Genomic DNA, 23,754 nt, shown 5'->3' with positions numbered 1-23,754 from the left:
AAGACCGGGGCGGCTCCTACCCCCCCCCCCCCCCCCCCAAGGACCACGTCATACGAACGTCGACTTAGCATTACTGCAATGTTCCTCCTTAAATGCCACAACAGTTAAAAAGTCAAATTGCAATAAGAACAACTTATTGATGATGTATTTGTGCCAACATCGACTGATATTTGGAATTGTTTATGATTCCGCTTTTGAACGATGCAGAGGCGGGTGGTCTTTCAATGGTGCAAAATACACTATGGAGAATAGAACGGGACCAGGAAGTGGAGTGGACATGACATTTGCCAGTTAAACATGCATGGACAATGTTGGAATTCATACTGTATGTCCTCCTGCCTTAAGATGAACAGAGTACTGCTATGGTCCAGGGTCTCCGCAACTTCAAAGCGCAGCTCCGTTCACATTATGGACCTAATGGGACACACAAGCCGTCGCCTCCTGGGGGTCGCGAAGGGTTGAGTCTCAGGGGAAGCACAGATCCTCCCCTGCGCAGGTCAGCCCACCTCAGGCTTGTTAAAAATACTCAGCATGACATTGGTTTTTAATGTCACCTGCGCCCATTGTTCACTGCACACGCGTGTGCTTCCCCATCCTTGTTCACACGAGGGCTTGATAAAACTTGCCTCAGTAGACTTTGTAAAAATTGTGATTTAACATGCCAGTGTGCAAATTGTTTGCTGTTTCTGGTTGACCCCTTGCAAACCTTTGCAATGCATTATGGGATTGTTTTTCCTTGGGTCTTCCTCGTTGTCCAATCTATATTGCCCACCAGTAAATTTCAGATCACGTTTTGTTGGACACAACATGGACAAAGGCCCATCCGTATGTTGAAAAGTGAAATGTATGAATCGAGTATTTTCAGCTCTTAGGCGTTTTTCTCAGGTAAGCAAATTAATGACTAATTAAGCCACACATGTAAAATTAATGAAGCGTTCCTTTTTATTTTTTTACTGGTGAGTGTAATAGGTCGGATAAATGGGGAAAGTTTTGAAACTATCCATCTAGGTGTCATTTTTAACAACCTGGTACAGTATTTGAAGAATTGTGTGTAGACTTGTTTATACCCAATGTAGATGGATCGTCACGTTTGTCAAACACGCTTCAACGACAAAATGAAACAGTTAGTGGCAACAACAGTAAGCGAGTAAGCGAGGGGCAGGAGGTAGAAAGAAGGGAGCGAGTGAGGAGGGAGGAGGAAGAGGAGCGAGAAAGCGTCTTCCTCTCCCCGGTGCTTGACAGTCCACACTCTCCAAGGAAGCCGTGATGGAGACACGATGACACGGAGCGGGCTGGCTCGCCGAACCGTGGCTGGAGTGCCCTTAACAGGCGCCGGCTTTCTTTCCGGGGACATTTTTACCAACGACAAATGTGAAAGAGGGGAGTGTTATGATAAGGAAAATAGTCGACAGTTGTGGAGAATTAGAACAAACGAGATTGCTTCATTTATGCGGCCAACTTCCTGCGCTGTGTCTGCTTTTCTTCATCATCTCCTTTTTCAGAGTGTTTTTGTTCATTATTATTTTTAACGAACACTATCGTCTTATTCACAATATGTTAAATTTGACGCGCTTTCTTTTGAAAGGCTCTGCGTGGATGTGTGGTTTGCTTTTACTAGTCATGTAAGCAAAACGGAACAACACCAAAAAAATTTAAAGTCGACATTCTCGTAGACACGACACAATATTTACACCTAAGCGTTTGCGGTCACACGCCAGTGCGCATGCGCAGGGGAGGACGGCGTTAGCTCGCCGCCTGGCAGCCACAGCCGTCCTGCCCGGGCTGCCTGCGATGTAGTCGCGCGAGTGAGAGAAAACAACACGGGAGGGTGGACATGGCCAAAAAGTGTCCTCGGCGCGGCGTGAAGACGATTTCACTGGTGGGCATGCTGGTGGAAATAGGCCGGCCGTAAAGTGTCAAGTATGTCCGGGACAGCCGACGGCGCAGAAGGAGCAGTGTCCAAAGTGCAAGTGAAGAGGGAGATCAAGACCATCGTGGACAATTTGGAGACCATCCTGGGTGACCTCAAGGATGTGGCCAAGGAGCTCAAAGAGGTACACACACACACACACACACACACACACACACACACACACACACACACACACACACGCACACACAGTGTATACTCTTCATCACGTGCGTCTTTTTAATGGATGCTTGTACTGTCAACCCCTGCTGATACACACTGTACAGCTCCTTGCTCCTCCCCCTGCTCTGAAAAACATGTGGCACAGGAGGAGGTGTGAGGCCCCCCCATGAATTTCACCAACATTTAGGCTTTGAGGAATGTGAGCCTGCCTTCATTTCGAATGATTTTTACATCACGTTTCATCATCACCCCAGCATAGTCTTGGACCACCTGCCGACTGCAAACTCAAACCTGGTCCCGCTCATGTCTCATGTTTCCTACACTCTGCTGTTCATCGTCTCTTATTGTAGGCCTCTTTGTCAAAAGATTAGAACTCTTAGAAGAAGCCTCACAGACATTCATGCCTAACTTCTGCTGCTTTTATGTCCCACAACTTTTTGTTGTTTTCTCCATGTCTGCCACCAGGCATTGGAGATAAACAAATGCTTGAAGGTGCTGTAATCAATCTTTTGTTGTTTTGTGTGTGTGTGTGTGTGTGTGTGTGTGTGTGTGTGTGTGTGTGTGTGTGTGTGTGTGTGTGTGTGTGTGTGTGTGTGTGTGTGTGAGATGCTCTTTCTTTTCTCCCTACTTTTGGCTCCTCATTTCCCCCTCTTTGTTGCTTGCAGGAAATTGTACAGAGGATCATTTGTTCGGACACCATGCAGGCTGAAAAGACGCCTCAAGGGGCTGGTGCTATCAGTGCCAGGGTTGGCTGATAATTCATTTGAAATGCACATATCTGTTAGACAGGGTGCTGGATGCGAGCCTCGCTCTGAGGAGGCACCCTGCACAGATGCTTGGCACAGGCCCGCATGGTGGCTGGCCTACAGCAGCGGCTGCACGCTGGGATACTACGCTCACGTCTTGCACGTGTCCCAACAAATTATCCCTTTTAGGAGTGAGGGGAGAGTTAAGCTCCATTACTTTATCTGGCCGGGCCCTTATATTATCCGCGTTTTTGGCGCGCGCTCTGTTTCTCCTCTTGTCGGTCTAAACACGAGACAGAATTTCTATCACAAGTCTTGAGAAGAAGGGAACAGTGTGGGCCAGACTATGTGGCTGTTTAAAAATGAATAGCAGCGAGTCGCTGTTGCTGTAATTTTTATGAATCCTTCAGAACAAAATACGTTTGCATTGTCTTTAGGATATTTAGACACCCTCCATCCATTCATTGATCCATCATTCCCTCCATCCATTTTCAATAGTTGTTATCCTCATTAGGGTCATGGTTGACACTCGCAAGGGGCATATCAAAAGCCATTCATACATAACATATTCGGACGTTTATACAGTTTCGACTCTCCTGTGATTCTAATATGAGTGGTTTTGGAATGCTGGAGGAAACCAAAATACCAGCAGAAAATTCACACACAACGCCACACCGCAAGGGTGAAGCAGGGATTCAAACCCCAAACCACAGAACTGTAAAGCAGACGTACTAACCACTAGATCTGATATGCTGCTCTGCCGGGCTTTATGATCATTTCAAAAGTTCCACACTCGTCCGTTTCTGTAAAGAAATTGAGCCACAAGGTTGAATGGACTGCCTTGAAGAGCTCATAGACAGATATATTGCAAAGGCAACAAAAAAAAAACTGTCTTGGACTTGATGTTCCCAAAGAGCAATGTGCTCCTTTTCATCCTTCAGTCATCACCGGATGACATCGAATGCACCGTATTGTCGTTCCGTTGTCAAGCAGTGCGAGGTGTGTCTCAAAAGATGTATTCCGTGCTGAGGTCATCCTATTTTCAAAATCAAGATTGAGTTTTACCCAAAATGGACAAAAATCTGCTGACGAATAAAGTTGCTGTGCTGGCAGAGGAATAAGATTGTGCATGATATGCTGCTCTCTGCTATGCCTGACCGAACTCGGGATGAAGAGAAAAAGCAAAGACAGTGGAACTGCAATACAAATAGAGGTGCTATGCCGGCATCATGTGTTCAAACTCCATTGATCCATCATTCCCTCCATCCCTTTTCAATAGTTGTTATCCTCATTAGGGTCATGGTTGACACTCGCAAGGGGCATATCAAAAGCCATTCATACATAACATATTCGGACGTTTATACAGTTTCGACTCTCCTGTGATTCTAATATGAGTGGTTTTGGAATGCTGGAGGAAACCAAAATACCAGCAGAAAATTCACACACAACGCCACACCGCAAGGGTGAAGCAGGGATTCAAACCCCAAACCACAGAACTGTAAAGCAGACGTACTAACCACTAGATCTGATATGCTGCTCTGCCGGGCTTTATGATCATTTCAAAAGTTCCACACTCGTCCGTTTCTGTAAACAAATTGAGCCACAAGGTTGAATGGACTGCCTTGAAGAGCTCATAGACAGATATATTGCAAAGGCAACAAAAAAAAAACTGTCTTGGACTTGATGTTCCCAAAGAGCAATGTGCTCCTTTTCATCCTTCAGTCATCACCGGATGACATCGAATGCACCGTATTGTCGTTCCGTTGTCAAGCAGTGCGAGGTGTGTCTCAAAAGATGTATTCCGTGCTGAGGTCATCCTATTTTCAAAATCAAGATTGAGTTTTACCCAAAATGGACAAAAATCTGCTGACGAATAAAGTTGCTGTGCTGGCAGAGGAATAAGATTGTGCATGATATGCTGCTCTCTGCTATGCCTGACCGAACTCGGGATGAAGAGAAAAAGCAAAGACAGTGGAACTGCAATACAAATAGAGGTGCTATGCCGGCATCATGTGTTCAAACTCTTGAGTAGAGTAGAGAAAAGACTGCCTGCCTGGCTTTTATATTTCATACTGCAACCCCGTTGACTTGTTAGTTGTACTCTGATATGTTGACCGAAAATAAGCCTCTCCTTTATTCAAGACAGTCTCGGCTTTGATGCATTTCCCTACCTGAATCTGTGGACAATAAAAGCAAAATAGGGGGGACTAGCATGATCTCAATCAGTTGGAAAGCGCCGCTGTGAAAAGGTGACCAAGAATGATCAAGCTCAGAAGATCCTGTGCGGAGATGGGAGAAACTTCCCAAAGGACAAGACGGCCAGATGAGCGGCTCTCCATCTCAGCTTCAAGGCACAATGCGCCTCGTGGAATCCTCCCCTCAATGCAAGATGCATGAAAGCTGTGTCTTAATGTCTGCAAAGCTTCTTCTGAAAGTTCTGATCTTTTTACAAGAGATGGTGAAGATCAATGGTGGCGAAAAAGGTTTTCAATCAACTGCTGACCGTTTTGCTCTTGTGGTCGTGCTTGACGGCAATGTTGTCACGCAGCGACTGGGTCAGAAGTGGGCCGGCCGGGTCAGGATTGCTGATGCATCGCGATGGCGCTAGCGTGGCGCTATAGTCGGCGTGCAGGTTCAGAAGGGGCCAGATCAGGAAGATCAAAGTCTTTTCCAGCACAGTACTGTGGATCTCGGTTCTTGTCTTGGCTACGGCTTCTCCTCCTTTGGGTTGAAGAGCCTCTATGTATAAATTGTGCCAAAATTGGAATCGTTAGCCGTTCCATGCGATTCTTGCGGAATTGACCCCAAATATCGTCCCGCTTCCAGAAGGGCGAAGTAGCGTGATATTTCTACATTTGTACACCCAATCTTACGACAATAGTCAATTCAACATAGCAGACCGTAATGGACTTCAACCCCTTTCAGGGACAGCGGTTACCACAGTGGACAGCTTATCATGTTATCAGGTTGCAGGGCGCATGAAAGCGTTAAAGCAACATAAACGGCTACACCAAAGCAAAATATCCAAACATAATTCGTCCCAAGACTCTTTTTATGTCATTTTATCTCATTTTAACCAAACTGTTTTCCTTTGTGTATATCCCCATTGATGCTGAAGCACTTAACGGCCTCAGATAATAACCATTCGACTGCTTTGTGTTCCTGCACACTTGTTGTTCTGCTTTTTTTGTTTGCCCTTTTGTGATTGCCAAAAATTGAAGTCTGGTTGAGTTTTAATTCCTTGCCAATTTTTTTTACGTGATCGTAGCATATCTGACACTTGAGTAGTTTCTTCTTTTCGCCGACATCACAGTATAGTCCGCAGAGATACTTCCTCTTTGTTTACCGCACAGTCTGCAGCGACTTTGTCTGGATAATTCACTCTTTCTAAATCGCTCCCTTTTTGGCCTAATTTCCTCTCACGGTGTTCATTGGATTCTCCCACAATGCATTTTCTTTGTCTCCTCTTCCACCCTGGCACACGATGCACATTACCAAGACGGATCATCTTGCTGTCATTTTCGGTGGCTTGCAGAGCTGCAATTTGATATTATTTAAACGTCCTCTACTGTTTTGGAAGCTGTTTGTCTGACGGTAATGGCAACACCGCTTCCTCTGCAATGTACCGCACTGCAGCTAAGACACGTTTTGCCGTGTTTATTTCGTCAAGACGAACAATTATTTCAGTGGATTTGGATCGAATTTAGACTGATTTTGGGATGATCCAACAAAAAAAAAAATTGTTGAATCTTGAACATGATCTGGAATTGCATACACAATATTGGCTGGAGGAAAGTTTGCACTTTTGAAAATTTTGGGCTCCATTTTGTTCTCAAAAGATGACGCTATTATTCTTGATGATTATTTTTTTTTAACCCCTGTATAAATATTATTTTTTTTATGTGATTTTATTTCACTGTAGGGCACCACAGCGGGGTTAGTGGTTAGCACATCTGCTTCACAGTTAAAAAGTTCCATGTTTGAGGCTCAGCTCGGGCCTTCCTATGTGGAGTTTGAGTGTTCCCCCCCGTGCTTGTGTGTGTGTTTTCATGGCTTGTTCTTACAACTGGGTTCACCGAAGACTCGAAATTGTCCGTAGGTGTGAATGTGAGTGTAAATGGGCATTTGTCCGCCGAACATGTACACCACCTTTTGAAACTTATGATAGGCTCCAGCTCACCTGCAATCCCAATGAAGTCTAGTTCCATCGAAAATGGATTCCAGATTTGATTCCAATTTTCCAAGCCTGACAGAATCAAAGCTGTAATGTCGAGCCACGTTCTATCTGGATCTATTTCAAATTTCACATTCACAAGCAAATTCAACTTGGCATGGAAAAATCCCATCTGATGCATTTGGGTGCCCGGGAGTCCAGTTTCGATTTAATTTGATTGTAGTTGAAATATCAAACCAGCTTGAACCTGGATCGGATCCAGATTGTCCATTTATTTTCGGATCACGTTCTGGTCAAGTCTTCAAGTCTTGGTGCTTTCACCTTTACGATCACCAGCTCTGAGTTACAAATAACATTTCCATGCCGGATGTTGTTGTTTTTGTTGTTGCCGCTTCTTTCACTTGTGATGCTGAATGGGATTTTTTTTGCAGTCCATCACTCAGGTGCAGTTCTGGCAGGCTTGTGGCCGACCCCATAAATTGCTGAGCTATTTCTTTTTCTCCCCGCGGTGCGGTTGTCAGTGTGATATCGCAATCGATTTTTCATCTCCCAAATCAGGCTCCCTCAATCAAAGTGTAGCCGTTGAAATTGTTCGGCTTTGAGCTTTTCAACGCATGGATTAGAATGAGGAGATACGCGATCATGCTCATTCCTTCTGCAGTTCTCATGGCCCTGAATGTTGTCGTTCATGATGTGCCACGTCCTCTGTTGGCCAGGTCGTCCACGATATCGATACCTTGACGTGCGACCTGCAGCTGGAGGAGGACGGCCTGACGGATAGCTCCAAGACAGACACGCTCAACTCCAGCTCCAGTTCCACCGCCACCACCACCACGGCGTCCAGCCTGGAGAAGATGAAGCTCTTCGCCGACGACTGCCTCTTCATCCCGCCGGCCCCCGTCGCCCCGCTCCTCGCCCTCCCTCCCGCGGTCCTGACCGTACACAAGAAGGCGCACCCGCCCTTGCCGCCACCCAGAGTTACCTCGGTGAGAGCCGAGGATCACAACGGGAAGAATCTGCCTCATCCGACGTTAGTGCTATCAGGGAATTTATCCAAAGCTAACGGATCCTTACTGAAGAACGGTGGGTTTTTTTCGTTGAAGCCCAACCGGGATTTATTCTCCCCGACGTCGTGTTTCATTACAAATGAAAGCGGTGTCGCCGAGTCGGGCCTGGTTCCCACACTGCCCAGGCCCATGCCACTTCTCCGACACGAAAAGAACAAATGCCCCAAGGCCCCCGGCAGGGAGCCCCGCGAGAGGGAGCGTGTCCGCTTCAGCGAGAAGGTCCAGTATCACGGCTACTGCCCGGACTGTGACCTGCAATATGACGTGGACGACGCAGAGCTGCACTTGCAGTCCGATCTGAACGAAACGCGACTCAGCCCCGTGCACTACTGCTCCTCTTCCTCCCCTCCTCTTCCTCACGAACTCATGCTGGAGAATGGCGGCCTCTCGGTCAGCCACTGTTTTCCACCCAAGGCCGCCACTCCTCCCCCTCCGCCTTGTGTACCTCCCCACCCGGGTTCCCTGAAACCCCAGAAAACAATCCTGCGCAAATCGACCACAACCACGGTTTGACGAAAAGCCCCCCGTGACCCGTCTGACATCCACAATCCTCAATCATTCATAGTGTTTTCCACTCAGTGAGCGCCTTCTACTCCGGTCCAATTTTTTGGGGATTATTCAAACAGCGAGGCCCGGAAAATGGTAGACAAAGGAGGTGAAATATAAGCGGAATGGAGCAAGCGGCATCGCCGTGGATTCCGAGATGTATGCACACAGATTTAGACCAAGAGGTGAGTTTGTGTGTGTGTGTGTGTGTGTGTGTGTGTGTGTGTGTGCGTGTGAAAGTGTGTTTGTCACAAGGAAGGAACAAAAGAGGCAATTGCATATGTGCACTGATGCATCTTTGGCTGCGTATATGTTTATTTGCTTATATCATGTGTGACTTTATTTGTGGTGATTCCTGTGATTAGCACGTTTTCAATCTGGCCTCGGGACTTCTGCGCACTGCGCGTATTGCCTGTGCTTGACTGGAGCTAACCCGCGATACTAATGAAGCCAGGTGATATAGAAAACAGACGGGATGGATGTTAAGTCGAGTGATGAGGGAAATATAGAGATGTGAATATTTCAGGAGCGAGTGCGCCGACTGTGATCCAACTCAAGGGTATCTGTGTCTGTATGGAGGCTCCTGTTACTAATGAGTCCAGGGAACTTAGGTTGGAGAACCACTGATTAATTCATGGTTTCATGGCGCAAATAAGAAAAAAAAAAAAAGCTCCTTCCCTTGCACTTCAGATCTCTGACATAAAAATAGCTTCGGAAGTGACCGGATGAGATTTTGAATCAATAGTTTGAAGAGCTGTGGAATAGTCGTTAAGTAACTTTTGCAGTCTTTCGGCAAATGTTATTCAAACACATTGTGGTGTTTCGACGGGGAGAAACGAGCTCCACACTGCTGATTTGGATATTATGCGAAATCAGACAAGATCACTGACAAATAATCAGAACAAACTTTAAATTTGTTATGAATCATCAATAGCTCAGCTGCCACTGTAACATTGTGTCCTTAACTGTACAAACCGAATACGTGGTTTTATAGACAACTGGTAGAAAATCGAGTCCCTACGGAGCTCCGACAAGGAACGCGTACCCACAGATTTTACCTTGGACCAACCTCTGCAATGTATGACTCTGCAAATACGGTTTGAAGATGATTGGTGGAAAATTGAGCTCCTTATCTGGCTCTGAGAAGAAATATGCACCCATCCTAATTCCCTAATCTTGCTTTGGATATTGGATATGCAAAAATCCACCATTTTCTGGCTTTGACAGAAACAAATATCAATTCCGTACAGTTTGAGGGTAATCGCTTTCGAATTGTGCCTGGCAAAGGTCCGTAACAGAGGCAGTAAGGTCATCAGTTCTCATCATCTATGGAGAAAACGGTGCCGAAAACATTCGTTTGCTCATAAAGCCAACGTCACATCATAATTTGGCACTAGCTTTCATGTTTAATAGCGCTGCTGTGCTTGTACGTGAGCGCTTTGTGTGCATGTGACTTTTCTAAATCGAGTGTGTATGGCTGTGTAAAAAAACGCATGTCCGGCGGGCCGAGTTGGGGAGACAGCATCCCCTTGAGTGGGCTGAGAATAGTCGCACCTTCCTTGCGGTGATGCCCTTAATTAGCTGCATTAGTCTACAGCAGATAATGCAAAGCGCCTCACACGACCTTTGCGCTGACATCAGCCCCCCGACTCAGCTACAGCCGCTTGCACATTTTTCCTCTGAAACGAGAGGCGAGGCAAGGAATACATTGAAGTAAACCACGACGGAGCCCGCAAAATGTGGGGCAAACGGCGTGGCTTTTAGGTGCGGCGATGCGTTACATAAACAATTTTCATGTGAATGTTCACCCACATCTGCTGTCTTGTTTGTCCATCTGCCAGCATGATTACGCAAAAACCACTGGGCTGCTTTAAATTGAATTTAATGGAAAGAGGCCGTGTGAGATGCCGTGTGGCTCGAGTACATTGTTATGTACACATCCAGGAATTTGACCTACTACTCAATGTTAGTAGGTTTGAGCTGCACATCTGTGTGTATTAATAGAGGTGTATATTAAAAGCCTTTGATTCTATTGCATCAGAGAGAAATTGCAACAAATCTGTCACAAATGCTCAAGCACACCGGTAAATGGAAAACTCACATTTTTGCAATTAGTGGCTTGGGGCCTTTATTTACTTAGTTACTGTTGGGATGAGGTGTCTATTGTCGTAATATTCGTCAGTATTGCCAGTCTAACTGTGAAAAGAAAAGAACTGAATCAGTTACGAGCAGGACAAATATGTCATCTATAGCTCCCCGGAACGTTAACATGGACACGCGCACAACATTGTGGAGCGGTCACATGTCAGAGTCTAGTCAGTGGAATGTCACACAGCGTAAGATTATCAACAGGATTTCAGTGGTGCTGTTTTGGGCAGTAACAGATATCAAATGTGTTCAGCAGTTAACCATGTCAGTATGTGGACGACCGTATTTTATGCACTATAAGGGGCACCTAAAAGCATTCAATTTTCTCAAAATTATATTTTTTATAATCCAATGCGGCGTACATACAGATCAATATTCCAATTTCTTGGACGTAGTATTTCAAATGTTCCGTAAAGCGCTTTGCTACAGCTGCAGCGGTTGTGAAAGCTTTATATAAGTAAAGCTGCATTGTATTGTTTTGTATTCCCTTTAGCGTAACTCCATCTAGTGGATGCATAACAGAACCGCAGCCACTATTGTGGCTTCTATTCTTATGCGCTTTATAATGCGGTGCGCCCTATACTATATATGAAAACAGTTTTTAAATAGGCCATTCATTGAAGGTGCGCCTTATACTCTGAAGTGCCTTACAGTGCGGAAAATGTGGTCATCGCTCAGGTTTCAGACAATCTTGTGGAAGGAAGGAATAATATGAGTTTGAGTCGAAATTTTCCATCGTTGTGAGTGCCAGTGTTTGTTTGTCTTAGTGCCATGCGATTGGCTGGCAAGGAGTCCAGTGTATAACTGCCCGGACTCTTGCCCAAAGTCAGCTGGGATACGATCAAGATCACTCACGACCTTAATGAGGACGAGTGAGTGCCATAGGAAATGGATGGAGGGATTGATGATGTAACAGGTGGCTAATTGGCTCCCTTATGTATATTCAAGGGATGGCCTTTGATTTTCCCCACCGTGTATCTGTTGCCCAAAAAAAAAAAAAAAGGGGGGGGGGGGATCATTCCAAAAAGCATTAGAAAAAGGACATCGTGTGGGCTGTCTAGTCTGCAACCTGATATTTGTAGTTAATACAAGTTTGGCTCTACTGGAAAGAGGTAAGGAAACACAGATCCTCCGAAAAGGTGAATGTTCCACTTTTTATTCAAAGATTTTGTATGAGTGAAGAGACCCCACATATGGTTCAAACAACGCTAGCACAGTCTTCCATCTGCAGACATTCGGTGGCAGACAGGTGTTGCCACATGTGCTGCTGCGGCTCTCAGTACCTCCGCAAAGAGATGGCTCAAGGTCAAGGCGACAGCGGTGGCTGCCAAATTGGACAGGTGCAAGACTTCAAAGACACATCAGGCTTATGTTTTTTCCTCCGAGGATGGAAAATGTCCAATGACGCCATCTGCTCAGATCTGGCAGTACAGTACGGCCTCCTCCCGTGTGCCGAGGTCTGCTCAGAAATGGCCTTTTGTCACACATTTGCAGTCTGATATGTAAATACTGTCGAGAATACGGTCCCTTCCAAGTTGTTTTCATTTCCCCAAAACATTACACTATACAGAAAATAATGTAAAGGGAAATAATGTGCTGCTAGCTCAAATAATCCTTAAACCATGAATAACTTTAGATATCCTTACAGATGAATGCAAACCCAAGGTGTGACATTACCGGCCTTTCAATCCAAAAGCTGGATAATGCATCCGTGTGAATTGAGCCAAGGGGAAGACAAGGCGGCACGTGTGTTGACGAGTGTGCGAGATGAAGTGATGTTTAACAGAGATAGAGTGATGGCTCTCATCAACGCAAACTATTCCACTTGTTTACCTTGTTTGTACTCTTTCAGGCTAATGAGTCTGGCGCGGCGTGTGTTGCCACTGACACAACACGCGCACTTGAGATGAATGGAGCGGCGCGTTCTACAGAGTGGCGTGCAGCCAGCGTCATTGATAGGCACAGCACATAAGCACTTTGGCTGCCTTACTAGCTAATACACTCGTCAGTGGAGAGAGGGAATTGAAACTATTCATTGCAACATTGCATGACTTACATTGGAATTAAAAGACAGTGCCCTCTTATGACGAGAGACTGGTCATGGTGCACACAATCACAATGTGGTGTACAGCAGTGGACCCCTAAACCCCCGGGCCGGGGACCAGTCATTTGGCGTCGGGCCGCACAGAAAGAATAAATAACTTACATTTCTTCCGATTTATTAATTTCATAGTCTGAAAGATTTTTTATTTTGAAAAATTAACCGGATTCTCTGTTACATCCGTCGACAATATGTCACTCTTGACGTGGGTGAAGGCGGGACAGTGCCCTCTTATGACGAGAGACTGGTCATGGTGCACACAATCGCAATGTGGTGTACAGCAGTGGACCCCAAATGCCCAGGCCGGGGACCAGTCATTTGGTGCCGGGCCGCACAGAAAGAATTAATAACTTGCATTACTTCCGTTTTATTCATTTCGTTGTCTGAAAGATGTTTTATTTTGAAAAATGAACCGGATTCGCCGTTACATCCGTCGACAATATGTCACTCTTGACAAGGGTGAAGGCGGTGCTTCTCAGTCACGTGATAGCTTACCGCTAAAATGAAACCCAGGAGCTAGCAAAATGAGTAAAAAAACAAACATCTTTGGGAAGAGGAAAAGGCCCAGCCATAAGACAGAAGAGGAGCCTACGACTTCCAAGAAAAAGAAGGCTACATTCAATAAGACAGTATCAGGAGTCCTACTTAAGATACGGATTTATCGCGACGGGAGATTCCCACGCACCATAATCCGTTCCAGAAGGCTGTTCGAAAAGCGATTTGTTTGAAATCCGAAACTATTTTATTAGCCCATGTTTAGGGGCTAATACACTTTGCAGAAATAACAAAAAAAAAAAAACAGTCAGATTTGGGTAAATCACAACAAACAGGTCTGCTCACATTGAATGTTACACGAGGAAGCCTCACTTCCTCGTGTAAGGAAGCCGAGAGGAGTCGAGTGGCGTATTCGAATTTGCTCAGTTTGGTCGAAAACCGGTTTTCAGTCGTAATCCAAGGCGTAAAAATCTCAAATTTTGTGGTCGAAATCCGATTTGGTCGACAACAGTTCGAAAACCGAGGTTTGATTATATTTGCCAAAATGGTGATCCCTTAAAATGGATGAATATTGATGCATTTTTAGCTGCTTAACTCTTATTCCACCAATGCAGTATTAATCAGAGTACTAGTGGGAGCACATACAACATGTTCTTGCTAAGAAAATTGAGTTCTGTTTTCATAATGCTGCTTATGTGAGTCTTCCCCAACCCACATTGGGACATGGCAATTAATGATGTATGGTGACGATGATGGTGACCCAAGTGAACTCTCCTTAGCAACATGTGGTCATGATAAAACATGACCCGGAAAAGGAGTTCTGTTGATCTACGTCCTTTGGCGCTTGTGACTGCTCGGTACAGCCAAAATGTGCTTCCAGTAATTGTTTTGTAATGAGTCGCTCATTCTGTTTATACGCGAGCACAAGATAGCAGGAGAGTCAACCTAAGTGGATTTATCTTCATGTAACTGTCAAATCTTATCTGCTTTGACCAGAATTAGCTGCGAGCAAGCGGGATCGCTGGGTGTGACGTTCAACTATTCAGTTAAATGAAAGTTTAATTAAAGCCTTTCATCCGAGTCTGATCCAGATCAGCAGGTTTGCGGTAGTGTAAAATGAACGCAGGAAATCCCATTTAACATTCTCACGTCTCGGCGAATGTTTGCGTTGTATTGTCTTATCAAGCAGGATACACACAACGGTTTTGAACATTTTAAGCAATGTTGAAAACAGGGCAGACCCCCACATATGCTGGGGACAAAATGGGCAAGTGTGTGCAAGGCTCGAAATATGTTTTTTTTTTCTCTTTGAGGAACAATCGATGACTTCGTTTGAGGAGCAATGTTGTAATTTTGAGGAGCGTTTATTTATTGATTTTTTTTTTCCCCTCCGGGGTCAAACATTTGCCATGTGGCAATTGCAAACATAAATATATATTTCAGTTTAAACTTCGCATTTCTTGTATCGAAAAATAAGGCAATTTAAAAAAGGCCTTGATGCACCTTCACTTGATTCACAAGCATTTTATCATATTGCAGAAGGTTCATGGCTCTCCATTTATGAGCTAAGATCAGTTGACGAGGGATAAGCCAAATATTCATTTTAATAGTGGAAGTTTGTGGAAGTGTTCAAACTAAAATGACGACACCTCAACAGTAAACAAATATATCCTTCATTTGACTTTACGAAAGGGTGGCCCGGTGCTCCAGTGGTTAGCGTGTCAAACTCACAGTGCAGAGGTACCGGGTTCGATTCCAGCTCTGTTTTTCATGTTCTCCCCGTGCCTGCGTGGGTTTTCTCTGGGTACTCCAGTTTCCTCCCACATTCCAAAAATATCCATGGCAGGCTGATTGAACACTCCAAATTGTCCCAAGGTGTGAGTGTGAGCGTGGATGGTTGTGCCCTGCCATTGGCTAGCAACTGGTTCAGGGTGTCCCCCGCCTACTGCCCAAAGACAGCTGGGATAGCCTCCAGCACGCCCTGCGACCCTTGTGAGGATAAAAACGGATCAGAAAATGGATGGATTGATGGATGGACTTCTCCCAAACCCTTCAAAACATAGCCAGCCACTTGAGTACAACAATGCCCATGCCTTATACTGATCAAAACCGATAAGCACGTTGATGTGTAGTAATTATGCTCAGGAGCATATACTTGTACTTGTCACCTTGGTATAAAAGCCACAAAATCGACAGTAGAGATAATAGAGACGCTGCCCTCGTCGGGGCTCATGTTAGGTTAGTCAGATAAATTTACATGAAGCTAACTGACTTGCGCTCTGTTCATTTTACCTCATTTGGCGTCCTCAGTGATCTTCACACTGGGCGTTTTCATCTGTCGTAACGGCTATGTATAGTTGCGTATTAGCTCCTGGCTTTGGGAAAGAGTTGTAAGGGGCATGGAGGGAGGAGGTGGATCTTCACCGCCTCCGCCGTGAGTCAGGACTGAGTCAACCGCGTTGACCTACTCCCTGCAGCTGCTCACCACTGTTCATCCGGAGCCCACCTCTCTCTTTCTTTCACATCCCAGCCCCTCTTGACAATGCACGACTCCCACTCACCAGCAATCTCCTCGGTACCTCGCCGAGCACATACGCTCCACCCAAACAGTACCCGGTGCATCTCTGGCAACCATTCAAACGGCGTCTTTCATCAAGCGAGCCCGTCGCGCTTGTCTTGCGCGTCCTCCACTGGATGACTTGAAATTACGAATGGAGCCTCTCGCTCAATTATGCTTCCGCTGATAAATGACACAGCGGTGCGGCGTGTGTTTTCACTTTGCGATGGAGCGAAGCGATGAAGTGTAAAAGCTAATTGGGCAAATGATTACACCTGCTGCTTCCGTAATTAACTCGAACACTGTGCAGCCAACGCTGTGTCCTCCCAGCGAAGCGACCGCCGCAGAGGAAAATGGCTTGAAAATTACATCGATAGGCGTCGGGTAAAAAAACACGGACCGGTACAACATTGGCCAATTCTCTCGGGTTTTCTACCCTAATCGAGAAGGTTCTCGCGCCGACGTCAGATATAATCCAGAAAAGTGTGTACTTATAGGAAAAAGGATCATAAATATCAAACAGGTTTATTAACATTTCAAATTGTTGCTTCGACCGTTTTCTGATTGTGGTTGGAAGACTGGTTGAGAATCGGAGCGCCTACCGCGGAACATTTAGCGAGCTTATGTGACCTCTTGGCTTGGACACCCTTCAAAATCAATAGGTCTCTTGCTTTGACATCTTTATGAAATGAATAATGACGTCGGAGCTTAACGTTTGATTTGTTGGCCGTGTCTTAAAAACATCAAACGCCGCCTTACACTCTCGGTGCCTCTATCTCTATTTTCCTCCCATTTCGCAAGCTGGCAAGTGCATATCGCTCCATAAAAGCTTGCAATAAAGCGTAATAAAGGTGTCAAGAGTGAGCTACGCACAAACACTTGGCCAGTGAATATTAATTAGCCGCCGCATCAGGGACGGCGCTCTGCCAAGAGCTCGTCGACGCGTTTGTTTTTATCACGTTTTAGTGGCGCGTTTGAAAAAGACGGCATTGGAAGGGAATCGTCAAAGCAAAATAATCGAACTCCTGCGTGCCTAAAAGTTGTTGGCATAAACCATGCGGAAAGTTCATTAACTTTCAAAGTGGAAATTTGGCTCACTTGAGTCATCAATGATGCTTGAAAACAAGTTCGCACGCTTGCCTGTGTGCGCGGTCATAACCGCAACGACTCAATATAATCATGCCACTTGAAAATAGTTATTTATTTAATATGTTGCACGATGGTAAAAACATACCACGATGCCTTGAGATACAATATGTATTTCTTCCATGTCATGACCATTCTTTGAAATGAATGAACGCACAATTAATCAATTTCCAACCTCCCCGGCAAAATAAAAGAAATTACTTGTAATTGAACGAAAGCGTTTCACTCAGCTACTGTGGCACCACAATAATATTAACTCTTTCATTCCACAAGACGTACTTGTATGTCTTTCAAATTAGGCCCCGCCTACCAAGGACGTACTTGTACGTCTAAGTCTTTTTTTTGTGCCATAGAGAGTAGGAGGGTCTGATACAATCTTTGAATGAGAATAAGCCGTTTGCATTTTAAATCATGTAAAAAAGCGACCAGTAGGTGGCAGTGGTGACTCACGTGATTGACATGCATGCTTTTACAAATAGCTCCTTTTCTCCGTTTTTTGCCCAGGAATCGCCATTTCCATGAAACATAGCCATTTTGTAATGCCGATTGCTGAAGAATGGAAAACGATAGAAACAAAGTTTTTTTTTTCTGCTGAAAGAAGAGGGTCCAAACTTTAGTTTGGTAGGCTCCATGCTGGGATTGAATGAGTTAATGGTTTTTCACAGAGGATAAAGAATATAGTCCTGTTTGTATTGTCAGCTTTACGGATGCCATGCACAGGACCAAGACACATGGTGCTAGTTGTCCATGGTGGCTATTTGTTGCCTCAGCTTTAGTAGAAGGAAATACAGTAGATCAATGTGTGTGCGTGCGTGTGTGTGTCACCCTCTTGAGATGTTCATAAATGAGTACGTGATGTCTTGAAACAGATTTTTATGCTCCTTCGGGGATTGTTAAAGGTTTGTGGCGGACCTTACCTCTGCAGTGTTCCAGACATGATATTGTGCTCGTTGAAGTGACACCTACAAGATGACCAAACAGGGTCTTGAAAGAGGGCCATGGGCCATTCAATGACTTGTCACAAAAACGTTTTTTGTTTTCAAACTACTCCAGATGGCTTGCTGCTCACATTTTAGGTGTTTAATGTGTGTATGCGTGCGTATGTGTGTGCGCGCCTCACGATACTTTCATTTCCCTCAGTGCAAATACTTGTCGCGGCGACCACTCAGTCAAGTGGCTCTTGTCTGCGTTCCCTCTAAATGCCTTTGCTCTCTTTCATTCCCTCGCAGGTCCCTCTTGAGACCCCACGGCTCCACCTGCGAAGCGATGCTGGAGAGTGGAAGCCAAGCATCTATCTTATTTTTGATGGCTCTCTGCCAACAGGAGATAAATCCAGCCTTTGGATTCTGAGCACCTGCTTGGGGGAAAAAAAAATAGCAAACCTGATGCAGCAACAGTGAAATGAGGTTGGGGAGGTGGGTTGTTGTGCAAACAGAAGACTGAAGTCAGAGTGGAGGAGATGCTTTTTGTAGTCCTCACAAAGTCACGACACACAAACATAACATGAGAAACAAATTTTTTACACATTTCAGAAGAGTTTACTCAAAATGACACATCGTGAACATTTTAAAATTAACACAAGCTATTAAGTGTGACAGTTCCCTCAAGAGGTTCCTCTAAATTCGGGAATTTTAACACTTTGCCCAGTCAACAGCCACAAAGCAGTATGAGGTCTCAAGTGTTAGCAGGCAACAATACGTCGAATTTACCAACGATGTCATACGCACAAAGCAAAGCCTCGTTTGTCACCGGTCACGTGATTTATTTAGAAACGACACAGGCTCTGAATCAGCGCTTGGTTCAACCCAACGGGCGATTTGGCATTGAATGAGCCCTTCATGTGTCTATGTGTATCCGTGATTTACTGCCCCCTGGTGGCCAAGGCGGGCACACCACAAGAAGAATCACATATCTCAAGGCGCTGATGTATTTAAATCTGATGGAATGTCGAAGCGTTTTGGGATTTTTTTGGGGGGGAGGGGGAGAGCATTAGTCTGCAATTTTACATAAATCCTCAGTGGCTTTGTGAGGACTATACAATGTCACCTACCTCAATTCCTCGGTTACAGTAACCATTAAACGGTGGTTAGAAAAATGTTTTGAGAAGTGTACCTGTTAGCTCAGGGGTGTCAAACTCATTTCACATGGTGGGCCACATACGGCCTCGGTTGATGTCAAGTGGGCCGGACCATTAAAATGATACAATACTTTGCTATAAATAACCAAAACAATATGTCTTTCCTTTGTTTTGGTATAAAGAAGCACAAGAACATTAGGAAAATGTTGAAATTTAATCAACATATCTTTGACAAAACATTTCATGAAGCACCTTACATTTCCTTCGACAAATGTGCAATTTACTTTTATCATTCACATATATGCATTGCAACTGATCCCACTGATTGTACAAACTTTAACAAGTAATTGGTATTGAAAAATATAGTAATGCACTTTAAGATTAAACAAGATTCATAAAGAAAGCAAGTTTTAAAGCATTTACACGTGCATATAAAATCTAAATGTAATCCCTGCCTACACCTTACAAACTAAGGAGAGTGCTATTAAATGTGTAAATGTGAGAGTGCTATTGATAGCGTCTGCTGTCATGGGTCTGTCTCAGTGACAGACTGAGGCTGCTGTTGTCTTCTTCTCTGATCAAAACAGTGTCCCCTTGCAGATACTCAATGAATTGCACCTGATTAAAAATATTAATTCTGTGTCTTTAATGCATTTTTTTCACTTTTACATTATCCTGCGGGCCTGATTGAACCTACTTGCGGGCCGGTTCCGGCCCGCGGGCCGTATGTTTGACACCCCTGCTTTACATAATCATCTCGCGGGCCGGATTAAACTCCTTTGCGGGCCGGATCCGGCCCGCGGGCCGTATGTTTGACACCCCTGTGTTAGCTGCTGGACTGAAGCCAGGCAAAACTGATGTCCCGTGGGTATGCACCGTACATCACAGACGATGTGTTCATCATCCATCTCACCATTCTGGACACGGATTGTCGAGGAAGTATTAATTTGCATCAAATGTTCCTTTCTATACAAATCGACACGAGCATGTTTGATATATCATATCGCTCTATATTTCAGGCCTTTTTCTAACAGAGACTTTTAACGTTTGAATAGAGGATATTTTTGATATGGTGTCTGACAACTGAGAGGTGCCGATAACTCAGCGCTACCACCGAGAGACACTTTACAGACGGGACGGCATTGTGCCAATGAGCGCGAGGAATATCAATGGTGCGAGCTGACAATGTGTTGTGCTGCGGATGAATGCAAACGCTCACCTTGTGCTTCCACGCTGTTTTTTTTTCCTATGCATTGGTTTTGTAGCGAGGCTTTCTTTTGACGCTAACTTGATAACAGACCGGACTTTCTCAATTGCTTCAATGCAGTCGAACCTCTAATGTCCAATATCCACGAGTTGGTACAATGTGGAGTTTGAACTACATTTACTGCGCTAATGCCGTCCCAAATTGTAATGTTCACTCAAAACTTCCTGGGGTCGAATTCTGGTGTTGTTTGAGGAAATACACCTCTTGATACACGCAAAAAAAAAAAAAAAAACATTTTGGCAATACAGATGTCTGCAGGCATTCATTGATTAACTTTTTCTTTGGCTTTTGTAGTGATTCTGGTCCAAGTCATAGGAATCCGCAAAGGTTTAAGTGTGGAAACTGGACTCTTCTTGGTTGTTGAAGATGTCTCCCCAGACTTAACAATTATGCCAGAGCGAAGTGTACGTTAAACGGGGGGAAATCACTCCTAAAAAATACTCCTGTGGATCGGAAATGGCTTGTGCAGTTAGGCTTCAAGCTAAGGGGAAAGTAAACCTTATACAGTATAGCGTTTCCGCATGGTGTATCAAAGTATCCTTCCTGGTAATAGTCTCCTTTTCAAAAAGAAATTGAATGTGAAATCTTCCATCTAGTGGTGAACACTCTTATTACAACTCACAACTGAAACGCTAGAGAAAAACATTACATAGAACGTTCCTAAATCAAATTGAGGGGCCACTACTCACAAGCAAATGGCACAACATTTTCTGCAGGTCCAGCGTCAGTAGAGGCTACATTGCTTTTAAAGACAACAATTTCGCACTTCTGGATGCCAAGAACGCCCCCTTGTTTCAAAGAAGCCATCTCTGTCAAACTAGATAAGCATCGCGTATGGTCTGCTTACATCCTGTCAAGCTGTCCCCAAAGGATTGCCTCATTCCCCGTAAAGAGTGGCGACTTAATGAGCCATTACGCCACCAGGGCAGGTAAACAAGCGATTGCTATGCAGCGCGGTCATTCACCAGTCAATGCTGAGCAACAACAACAACCTGATTGTGAAACCACCCCAAGGCGACACACCCATTAGAGGCATAAATAGGGGAGTCTGCAGGCTTAAAAAGTTTTGAATTGAAGTAGCTGTCTGGATTAAGGTAGAAACGTCTTCAACAAACAAGAGGAGTCCTGTTGCCTCAATTCACCCTTTGTTGATTCTTCGAAAAGAAGCACCAACCTCGCTGTAGACATAAAATGTGAGTCCTCAGTTCAAGCATTAAAAAAAAGAAAACAACACTCTGGACGTGTGTTTGACATTTCATGGCTTCTTTTGTGACATTTGTTCGAAAAGAAAACATTCATGAGCCGAGTAGGAAGACCCCATTTGTGTAGTCACTTGTTTTAGATGTTTTTTTTTTTTTTTTTTTTTTACAAGAATGTGTTCTATGTGCCTCCACTACGCCAAACAGCATTCTGATTAATATTGCGTATGCGTTTTTAGCCATCTGTGGGCAGCTTTTTTGCCACTTTTAGCTGACTGAAAATGACCTCCAGAGTTACTCAGGATCCAGGTAACGACCGATCACGGCTCACCCGTTTTGTAAAGCTGAGCCATGATTGGTCGTTATCTGAGCCATGAGCAACTGTGATGTCAATTTCAGTCGACAGCAAGTGGCAAAATGGCCGCCCCGTGCTCAACTCATATTACACAAAGGCAATGTTAATCAGAACGCCGTGTTTAGACTCGTGGGGCTGCATAGAACATATTCTTGGAAAAAAAATGTAGGCGTTGACTTCCCCTTTAAAGTTTTTCTGATTTGATTTATTTTAGAAAATGAGACGTGATTCAAATCACTTTATTGGACCTTTATTAAAACGAGATTGTGGGTTTTAAAGATGACACTTTATATTTTTGTTTGTCTCTGACAGGCTTTTGTCAAAATACCCCCAAAGATCAAGAAGTATACAACACTTAACATCCTATTTCTTGTCCAGTTTTAGGCCCGGCCTCAGGCAAGTGAGCAACTGTACACATCGCACCATTTACTATGAGAAGTCTTGCCTTTCGTTACCATGGCGACCTGGGGCAGAAACTTGACGACAGCATTGTCTTCTCGTCAGAGCAGAGCCCAGATTGCAAAAGCAAATTACTGAACGATAAAAATCAGAACCAAATTGGGGTTCCACCGGTTTGTGTTTCTCTTTAGAGGTTCCACTGCATTGTCTCATCATAAGATCTGTTTCTCTGTCCAACAAAAGAAATGAAATAATGATAATGTGAAAAGATGATCAAAAGTCCTTTTGGATGAGGATAAGGTGAGACTGCTGTAAAAGCACGAAATACTGTTGTGTCAATGATCCATTTATTCTTCCACTCCCTTCCCCCACAACCGGGTTCAACAAGTTTCAAAGAAAATTGGAATGTCTCCTCAAATGTCTGTTATGTTGTTGCTGTACGTGTCTGCCTATGGATGGAAACGAGATTATACGAAGTAAAACACTTTGCACTTGATGCGTCTGTGTTCTCATTGCCTCTTGTTTGTCGTCATCGATTTCATCGCATCCCTTGGAGTCAAAAACGGCATTTATGAAAGCATCTGCCCGAATGTCACTCTGAATCACAGCACCTTTGATGAATGCGATGAAAACAACATCGGCATCTGTAGCAGTTAATCGGAGATTAGTGCGATGAGACTGTCTTGTCGGGGCTAAAGGCCATCGGCGCTTTCAGGAAGATGGAACAAATGCACAGTCAGCGTCATTGCGGCAGTGCGCCATTGTAAAAGATGAAGGTCAGGGTTGGAGGAATGAAGGGGGTGAAAATGTCAACAGTTTTAATTCGTCAACCCGAATGTTACATTGAGATTCATTCTTTTTCAGGGGTAGCCTTCTGGTCACAGCACACTGCACAGCACCATCTCCAGGCAGTTCAGTGACGGGCTACTTTTTATTTTCACATCTTTTAAAAGATCTTCTACGTACTTTTTCTTTGACAATATTTGGGTTTGATTATTTTTCAGACATGATCCACTCACCCGCTCTGCTGACCTTCATTTTTCAAATGGCACATGTCCAAAGTTGAGAGTCAAATCATCAGAAGGTAGCCTCGTCTGGATTTCCTCACAAGGCCTCGTCTTCCTGTCAGAATGTTTGTTTTGACTATTGTTAAACCGCTTCCCGCATCTGTGCTGCATCAGACGAACGCACACAGTGCCAAATGTTCATTCATGCACGTCACTGGTGTTTGGCATGCGGCTTGGAGTGGGGCTGACTGACTGAAGGCTCTCAGGGCAAAACATGACAATGCTTCTACACGGTGGCTGCAAATGCTGTGTAGCCTGAGGGCGACAGAGTATATCCATATACTCTAGTCTAATGTACTACAAGTGTGTGTGTGTGTG

The 23,754-nt window shown here is 44.6% G+C and overlaps 1 protein-coding gene and 1 long non-coding RNA gene across 2 annotated transcripts; one reads left to right on the top strand and one right to left on the bottom strand.

Moving 5' to 3' along the window:
• The first annotated feature begins 112 nt into the window (after positions 1 to 112).
• Positions 113 to 22,865, top strand: prr16 (proline rich 16). Its single transcript, XM_019887044.1, has 4 exons — positions 113 to 2,054; positions 7,729 to 8,810; positions 18,302 to 18,487; positions 22,349 to 22,865. The coding sequence occupies exons 1-2, from the start codon at positions 1,923 to 1,925 to the stop codon at positions 8,590 to 8,592; spliced, it is 996 nt and encodes a 331-aa protein (XP_019742603.1). The 5' UTR covers positions 113 to 1,922; the 3' UTR covers positions 8,593 to 8,810; positions 18,302 to 18,487; positions 22,349 to 22,865.
• LOC109526045 (uncharacterized) lies at positions 19,053 to 20,236 on the bottom strand. The gene is made up of 2 exons (XR_002170256.1): positions 19,969 to 20,236; positions 19,053 to 19,184 (listed from the first exon to the last, which is right to left on the bottom strand). It is a non-coding gene; the product is annotated as an uncharacterized LOC109526045 (long non-coding RNA).
• Positions 22,866 to 23,754: the final 889 nt, after the last annotated feature.

The sequence above is a fragment of the Hippocampus comes genome, unplaced genomic scaffold, assembly GCF_001891065.2.
Source record: "Hippocampus comes isolate QL1 unplaced genomic scaffold, H_comes_QL1_v1.1 scaffold155, whole genome shotgun sequence".
Taxonomy (NCBI): domain Eukaryota; kingdom Metazoa; phylum Chordata; class Actinopteri; order Syngnathiformes; family Syngnathidae; genus Hippocampus; species Hippocampus comes.
Note: the sequence above shows the minus strand (reverse complement) of the source record. Positions and strands in the feature narration are given on the sequence as shown.